At 35.6% G+C, this 8,928-nt stretch overlaps 1 protein-coding gene across 1 annotated transcript; it reads right to left on the bottom strand.

The window, feature by feature from the left end:
- Nucleotides 1-6,724: 6,724 nt before the first annotated feature.
- Nucleotides 6,725-8,689, bottom strand: LOC107482308 (phloretin 4'-O-glucosyltransferase). The gene has a single exon (XM_016102754.3). It carries the CDS (start codon nucleotides 8,439-8,441, stop codon nucleotides 7,023-7,025), a length of 1,419 nt encoding a protein of 472 aa, XP_015958240.1. The 5' UTR covers nucleotides 8,442-8,689; the 3' UTR covers nucleotides 6,725-7,022.
- Nucleotides 8,690-8,928: the final 239 nt, after the last annotated feature.

The raw sequence follows: 8,928 nt of genomic DNA, 5'->3' as shown, positions 1-8,928 counted from the left end.
TTATTTATCAATTTATGTGTCTCTTGGGTGCAATGGATAGACATACAAACATACGCGGCATACTGAATAATTTAACTTATTATAAATAGATTTTAGATGTTTGATAAAAACACCTTTTATGTATTGCACACGTTTTTTTATATGTTTTTCTTTCTCTCTTACGAAAAAGAATAAATGCAGTCCAGCATTTTTATGGTCCAATTTCTGCTAGGGATAGGTGTGTGGTTTAGAGGTTTAGCTAGGTGAACGAGGGTTAGAAAAAAGAATATATTTATTTATTTATTAAATAAATAAATATAATAAATATTTTAAAAATACATCCGAAAGTCATTGAATGAATTTTCTTTGTAAAATTAAGTAAATGAATGAGAGGAGGAGAGGAACACATCTGTTTATATGGAATAAGAATTTGGTAAGATTTGGATCTAAGTTTTTATTGTTTAAGGTTAAGCTAGGATATAAAATTTCGAAATTTTTAATTTTTTTTAATTTGATTTGATGGTTTTGTAATTTTGAATTTTTTTGAATTATAATTTTGATTCTTAAATTTACTTTTAAACAAACTGATTTTGAATTTGAATTTAAATATTAGAAAGAGATTTAAATTTTGTTTTTAAATAATATAGACAAAATAAAGTATATAGCAATAAATCTATGTGTTGGAGTCTGTTTTTTATTTAATTTTTTAAAAAAATGGCGGTAAAATATTGTTTTAAATAATGATATATGCACTACAAAAAAATGTTGAGTATCGTCGGATTTATTATCGAACGTTAGCAACAAGTTTTTTATCAAATCTATCATCAGAATTGACAATAAATTTATCACCTTAAAATATTACTGTCGGAATTGATTTTTCGACGGTAATACTTAGAGGGAAAAAAAAAGAAATTTTGGCGCGCTCATTACCCGCGGTAGATACGACGGTAACGTTGTATTTTGGGCACACGGAAAACATTACCGTCGGATTAATTCGACTGTAAATTTGGGGGCTAAATTCAAACGCGAAGTCCTTCCCCCTTACATGTTCGACGCCTCTCTCTCTCTCCTCGTCTACTTACACCTTTGAGGGCAACAGCCAATGTGGCCATTGCTGGAGCTTGCCGTCGACGTCATCACCGTGCCTGGAGCATCCACTGTCACCGCACTGTACATGCTCGTCGAATCTGCTGCTACTACTATTCCTGTCACATCCTTCGCAGTGGTTGCTATTCACGTCAGCTTCACCGCCGCTTCTGTCACCATGATATTAATGAGACCGCAGCCATTATCATTATTGATTTGTTGGTATGGTTATTACATTTTTTTTCATATTATTTTGTGAGTTTAATATTTTGTTAGGGTTGTTGTTATGGATGTATAAGAGGAATAACGATGGGCGGGGGTTTAAAACCCGAATTCTTTTAAGGGGTTGATGCGTTTATCACGCATGTTTTTAGCATGGAACTGTTTATGTTTGAAGGGGTTTCAAGGTGTTTGTGTTAAAAGTGTCGGCTGCTTAAGTGGTTAGGACCTGCGGAAATAACGCTTCACCTCTACTGTAAGGGGTTTAAAGATGGGTATTGGATGTGGACAAAACACGGAGAAGTGGACGAGCAGGGAATTAATTGGTCTGCCTCTAATTTGAATAGGTCTGATTGTCAATCAACGAGGTTTCGATTGATAAGAGACCTAAACATGGATGAAATGAATTGAGAGGCTAACCAAGAGAGATACAACGAGATGGTGTGTGATACAACAACTGTTATGGAATTGCAAGAGGCTAAAGAAATGCCTAACCCAGAAGCAAAGAGATTTTATCATCTATTAGAAGCTGCTGTGAAACCTTTGTACAAGTGCTCCGTTCATTCGGAGTTGTCTACGTGTGTTAGAATGATGAGTATTAAGTCGGAGTCAAATCATACCCAATAATTTTTTGATAAGTAGGCCACCATTTGCAACAAACTGGTACTTATAAGGTCATCTGGCATCCCCTGAAACCACTACGAAGTAAAGAAGATAGTTTCGAAATTGGGTCTAAAAGTGGTGAAAATTGATTGTTGTTTGAATGATTGTATGCTGTACTACAACACGGATGCAGACCTTAATGAATACAGATTTTGTAGATCATCGAGGTTCCAAGTCGAGAGACAATAGATTAGTAAATATCGGTTAAAGATAATTCCAATAAAATGGATGCACTACTCGCCCTTAATCCATAGGTTGAAATGATTGTATGCATCTATGAGCTTGGCCCTCACATGACCTAGCATAGTAACAACAAGAGATTTAATGGAATCATGACGCATCCGTCACATGGACAATCTTGGAAGCATTTTAATTGGGTACATCCTATATTTGCGAGCGAGCCCAGGAACGTTAGACTAGCTTTGTGCTCTAACGGGTTCGAATTTAATTTCAATTTCAGTAACACATACTCTTGTTGTCTCGTAGTCACGACACCTTATAACCTGAATCCCGAAATGTGCATGAAGGACCCATACATGTTCCTAACTTGCATCATATCTGGTCCCAACAATCCAAAGGCCAAAATAGATGTCTTCTTGTAGCCCTTGGTGGACGGGTTATAGGAGTTATAGATACATGGTGTACAAATGTAAGATATCTCGATGAAAACAAATTTCTAACTGCGGGCTGCATTAATGTGGACCATTAACGAATTTTCTACATATGGCATTTTGTCAAATTGGTCCAGTCAGGGTAGAATGACATGTCCCATTTGTACGGAGGATACGAATGCATTTTAGTTGACAACTGGCAGCAAGAATTCGTGGTTTGATTGTCATTGAAGATTCCTCGACATGGATCATGTGTTTCGGTGCAATAAGGACTCGTTTAAAAAGTATAAAATTAAACAAGAAGAGGCACCTATGAAGTTGTTTGGTAGGCAAGTTTGGCAGTGTGTCAGAAGAATCCCACGAATCGTCGATAACAGAGTAGGGCTGAGACCTCCGAGTTATAGCTAGCAGAGAACATAATTGGACTAAGTAGAATATATTTTAGGAGTTGCTGTATTGGAAAGACAACTTGTTTTGAAATTGTCTTGATGTGATGCACATTAAAAAATATGTTTGATAACATCATGCACACAGTAATAGACGATAAGTGAACAAAGGACAATGACAAGGCTAGGTTAGACTTGATGGACATTTGCAGGCGGGCAAATCTAATTTTAAAAAGACTTAATAACAAGTGGTGGGCTAAACCAAAGGCGGTGTTCTCTCTAACGAATGAGCAGAGGCAAAATGTTTGTAAGTGGATTAGAGGATTAAGATTCTTTGATAATTATGCTTCTAACTTAGGCAGGTATGCAAACGTATCACATGGTAGACTTGCTGGATTAAAGGGTCATGATTTTCACGTCTTCATGGAATCTTCGTTTTCTATCGCATTCAGAGATCTTCCAACCAACATCTTGAAACCCCTCACAGAAATAAGTAAGTTCTTTTGGGAGTTGTGTTACGAAACTTAGCAAACATGACCTCACAGTCATGGACAGGAACATTTCTACAATACTTTGTAAGCTAGAAAGAATATTTCCTCCATCCTTTTTTTTACATTATAGAACACTCAGCAGTCCACCTACCATACAGAACAATACTATGTGGGTCAGTCCACTTTAGGTGGATATACCCATTTGAGAGGATGATTGATTCATTCAAGCGCACCTTGAAGAACAAAGCTCAGATTGAGGACAACATCTACGAAGCATTCATAGCAAAAGAAACATCTGCATTCTGTTCATTCTATTTTCAGTCTCATGTTGAGTCACAGATAACAAGGATTGCAAAAAACGATGAGAGGGGAGAATCATCGTCGAGTGGAACAACATATCCAATCTTTTTGTCAGAAGGAGCTACAATGGGTACCGGCAGTGACTACGAGTTAGAGCAGACGAAAATCGATATTGTACATCTGTATGTGTTGCTTAACTATGGCCAAATTTTACCCTATCTCATGTGAGTTTTTTAAGTCTTGGTAAATACTGCAATAAGATACTGACTTCTTAATATGACTAAAACTTCTTTATCCTATGCTGAATCATATAAGTTATTCCAAGAGGAAAATCTTGATACCTCATTGAATAATTTTTTACATTGGTTTTGAGAATACGTCAATGTGCAGCTAACTGACACAATAGATTCAAAACTAGTTTCACTTAGTTGGAGTCCAATGAATAAGGGCATTAGCTACCCGATGTACACGGTTAATGGATATCGGTTTCATACCTTACAATGGTCGATTAGAAAGAAAATAGATAACACCAGAGTTTGGATTCGTAAAGATTCAGGTAGGTGTCACTCTGATTGGTTTGGTGTGTTTCACAACATAATTGAAGTAAAGTATTTCTGTCACACTACATACAAGGTGTGCTTGTTTAAATGTGAATGGTATGATCTAAGTTCGCGACAGGAAACACGAAAGCACAAGGATTATGGTATCACTGAAGTTAATATAACCAGAAAATATAGGCACTATACGGTTCTTTTATTCTACCTCAAAATGTATGACAGGTATATTATTTGCCTTATTCGGGTTCATACAAGTCTAGTTGAGTGGTTATGGTTAAAACTAAGTCAAGAGGTCGTATCGAGTCTGATAATATGACAGAAGGTCAAGAACCTTACCAGATTGACAACCCAACTCCTACAAAAATAGTGGTTGATACCGGTGAGCTGATCTCCCTTAAGTCTACTATTCTGGTTGATGGCATCATTAATATTGGAATAGATGCCGATGCACTTCCACCAGAGGACGACGGTCTTCAAGAAGAAGACGGGGTCAATGGTGACGAAGAATAGGAAGACGAGTTCGATGAAAATTAGGAAACTATCTCGGAAGACGAGGATGGTGAACCAGAGTTACAAGATGATAAATCTAAATAGAATTAATGTAAATAAAGTTTTGTGATATGTATTTCTTTAAAAAAAATTACAAAGAAGGTAATATAGTTAACTTTGTTTTAGATATTTCATTCAATTCCAAGTCATTCCTTATCTTTAAGTTAAATTTTTTATATTTCACATTAGGTTTAATGCATTATTTCAATTATTAATTATCAGAAGTATACTATAGATGGATGAAAAAAGATTATTTTAGAAAAACAAAACACTATCGTCAAAACTACGGTCGAAAAATTCTGACAATAACAACCTAACCATTTTTAAAAAAAAATTAAAAATCATTTTCGTCGAATTAAACTGACGATAAGTTGGTGGATAACATATGCCTTGGCACCATTGTTACCATTCAAAAAAATCCGCTAGTAACACTCATCGGATTTAGTTTTTGTAGTGACGATATTCCATCGCAGAATCCAAAAAAATCCGACATAACCATTTACCAGCGAAATTTATACCGTTTGATTTATTCCGACGATAAATCTAACAGTAATTTAGTTACTGCCGAATTTTAATTATTTTTTCGACGATAAATCTGACGGCACTCAACATTTTTTTTATAGTATAGTATTCTTGTATGCTAGGATTTAATTTTTTGTGTATATGATTGTGATCAACTGACTCTGATGTATTGGACAAATGGATAATAGTAACGATGTTGTTTGTTACTAAAGAAAAATATGAGACTTGTTGCTGGCATTTTTTTTGTTTTTGTGTTTAGGAGAAATTAGAATTAATGGAAGATTTAATTTTTCTGTTTTTGAATGGAGATTCATGATTCTTGATTTAAAATAGACTGTAGTAATTGTAAATGTTAACTATTTTCTATAACCACACTATTGTGGAACTTTTTCACCTCTACCATGTGCGTTTCTCACCCAACTAACATTTTGTTTGGATGTAAAATGGAAAATGAGTGGAAAGAAAATGAGAGGAAAGAAAATAAAAGAAAAAGTTAATTTTTTGTGTATTGTTTGGATGAAGAGAAAATAGAAAGAAAGAAAGTAAGAAAATTTTTCTTTTGTTTGGATGGAAGGAAAAATAAGAAGAGAGAAAATCATACCTAAATGAAATTACATTAATATCCTTTTTAAATTATAATATACTAATGTTATAAGGACAAAATTGTAATTTTATCCGTTTTTCTACTCTAATCTAAGTTTTCTTCCCAATTTGGAGAGAAAACTTTAATGTGGGTCCCACATATACTTTTATATTTTCCATTTATTTTCCTTCTTAATTCAAACAATGAAAAATTAATTTTTTCATCTATTTTCTTCTTTTTCATTTTCTTTCCTTCCAACTTCTTACAAATAAAACAAAGTGTAAGTGAACGCAATCTATTTGAGTTTTTTGGAAGTTTCACTTTTGCTGTTCAGCATCCTCCGCAACTCACCAAAAATAGCTTTAATTTAGGATATTTGGGGCACAATCTAAATTTTTATGTTCAAATTCCTAGAGGTTAAATTAGTGCTTATAAGATTTTTGCTACATCAAATAATTGTTAACAGTGCCAAATATTAATTAAAATTGCCACGCCAGTTTTTTGTGACGAAAATAGTTAAAAAGACCAAATTAAATCATGATTTAAAATTTTAGAGTACAAATTAAATTAATTAAAAATTTAAAAATTAAATTAAATTAGAGATCAAATTTCAAAAATAATTTTGAGTATTAATTCGCACTTCGTGTTTATGAAATCACATTCATGTGTGTTTGGACTTTTTTTTCCCTACTATTATTTAACCTTACTCTATCTTTAACTCATCAATACACCAAAGTCAAAAGAAAAAAAAACAGAAGAATAAGGCAAAAGATTTCCAAAAACAATCCATTAAACAATTAATCATCAATAACCACAAACATCACCCATAATTTCAAATAAACAAGTATTATCACCATGATCACAAATAATTATGACTAGTCCAAACCTTAACAATTACACACACACAAAAGTGGTTCGGTTCTTTGGCTATATTGGTTCATAATAACTTTATCGGATATAATTTAGAGGTGCATCTTTCTTCTTATGAGATCTAATCAGAATACAGAATTATGGGTGAGATGAGAGATTCGTGTTCTTTATATATGAATTATCATTTTGTTTTGCAACGGTCGTGGTCAATCATTCATTGTTGATAAAAGCGTAGCGTTGAGGAAAGCCTTTAAGTTGGTGTCGGATGGACCCCCTTCCTTGGAAGCATCCTTGGCCATAATCTTCCATTTCTCTCCATTCCTTCTCACTTCCTTCGCTTTCTCTCCATTACTCTCCATCACCACCTCCACACACCTCCTTATTTCATCACCCGTCACTATCCCTTCTTCCTCATCCTCCACTACCCTCACACCAATCTTCCATACTTGTTCAATTAACTTCGCATTCGTCTTTTGATCCGACCACTGAGGAAACGCCACCACCGGAACCCCGCACACTAGGCTTTCCATGGTGGAGTTCCAACCACAGTGTGTCACGAAACAACCCACCGAAGCGTGGGACAACACTTGTACCTGTGAACACCACTTCACTATCTTCCCCTTCTTTCTCAGTTCCTCCATGCAACTCAACTCTTCCTCGTCTCTAATCACCCACAAGAATGGAAGTCTACAATCCAATAATGCACGTGCTATTTCCTCTTTCTGTCTCTTAGATAGCGGAAAGTAGCTACCGAATGAGACATAAACCACTGACATCTCTGCCTTCGAGTCCAACCATTGAATGTAGCCATCATCATTTGAGTCTTGAATTAGGTCACCTCCGAATGAAGTATCGTTGGGGTTTTTCCCGTCCAGGAACGCCGACGGAATCAACGGCCCGATGGGGATCATGTTGACTCTATCAACGGCTTTCAGGGCCTCTGCTTCAAGAGCTTCAAAGGTGTTCATGAGAACTGTAGGGTTAGTCTCTTTGTCAAGCTCCTGAAACTGCTCTTCAAACGATTCAAGAAGAAAAGACAAGAAACTTGGTCTTCCTACCAGCAAGAAACTGGGTACTTCACGCGCCGAAAACAACAACGGCAAACCAGGCAGTGCTATGGAATACGATGAAGATGCCTTTTCTTCCTTGCTTTTCTCATTGATGTAGTTATCGTATCCATGGAAGTAGTGATATAATATTGTGAAAACCGTGGCTGGCTCGATCCACAGAAGCGCCGAAGGGAGGTGAAAGCCACGCGCCACCTCTTGTGCCCATTGAACGAGCAAGGTGTAGGTTACGCAGGTGAAAGGGTGACCTTGTTTTGCACTAGAGCTTATGAGGTCTGCCACGAAATCTGAGCCGCGGCGCTTCAACTCGGAAGCGTACAGCTTGTAGTCTTCGTCTCCGCCGGCTATGGCGTTGAAACCGGTGTCGTGACCGTCGGAGAAGGTTACGATGGATAGGCCGGGGATGGAGGGTTTATTAACCATGCGACTGTGCAGGTAGATGGTGATAGCGAGGGTGACGTGTGAGTCTAAAGAGATGAGTCGCTTGGCGAATTCGAGTGCAGGGTTTATGTGGCCTTGTGCCGGGTAGATTACGAGGAGAAAGCGGTGGCGGACCATGGTGAGGTGGCTGAATGTGTGTAAAGATAAGTACTGGGCGGTTGGAGCTATAGAGTAGTGAAGTGCTATGATTTTGTTGACAGTGTGTTTTCGGGAAGAAAAAATCTAAAAACTAATACTTCTATTAAAATTTTGTCGGGACTTAATCTGTAAAAAATAAGTGAGTGATGAGTAATGATGATTAATTAATTAATGACTAAAAATTATAAAATTTATTGGCTTTCTATCACTCCATTTGTAAAAATTCTAAATGATGAGTAATGATTGATGTTTCCTCAAAAGAAAAAATTATAATAATAAAAGTATAAAACAACTAATATTTGAAAACCTTACTATTTAAGGCTTTAAGCGCTAGCTAATAATGAAACAACTAATTTTTGGAAATTGGAAACTTACTATTTAAACTATAGCTAATAAATAGTAAAAATAATATTTATATATTAAAATTAATTATTAATATATTTATGTATAAATATATATGTGATTT

This window comes from Arachis duranensis, chromosome 3 (genome assembly GCF_000817695.3).
Source record: "Arachis duranensis cultivar V14167 chromosome 3, aradu.V14167.gnm2.J7QH, whole genome shotgun sequence".
Classification (NCBI taxonomy): domain Eukaryota; kingdom Viridiplantae; phylum Streptophyta; class Magnoliopsida; order Fabales; family Fabaceae; genus Arachis; species Arachis duranensis.
The sequence above is the reverse complement of the archived record's forward strand: the minus strand, read 5'-3'. Positions and strand labels throughout refer to the sequence as shown.

Excerpts from the sequence above, each read along its gene's own strand:
- LOC107482308 (XM_016102754.3), bottom strand. The coding sequence starts at position 8,441 with ATGGTCCGCCACCGCTTTCTCCTCGTAATCTACCCGGCACAAGGCCAC.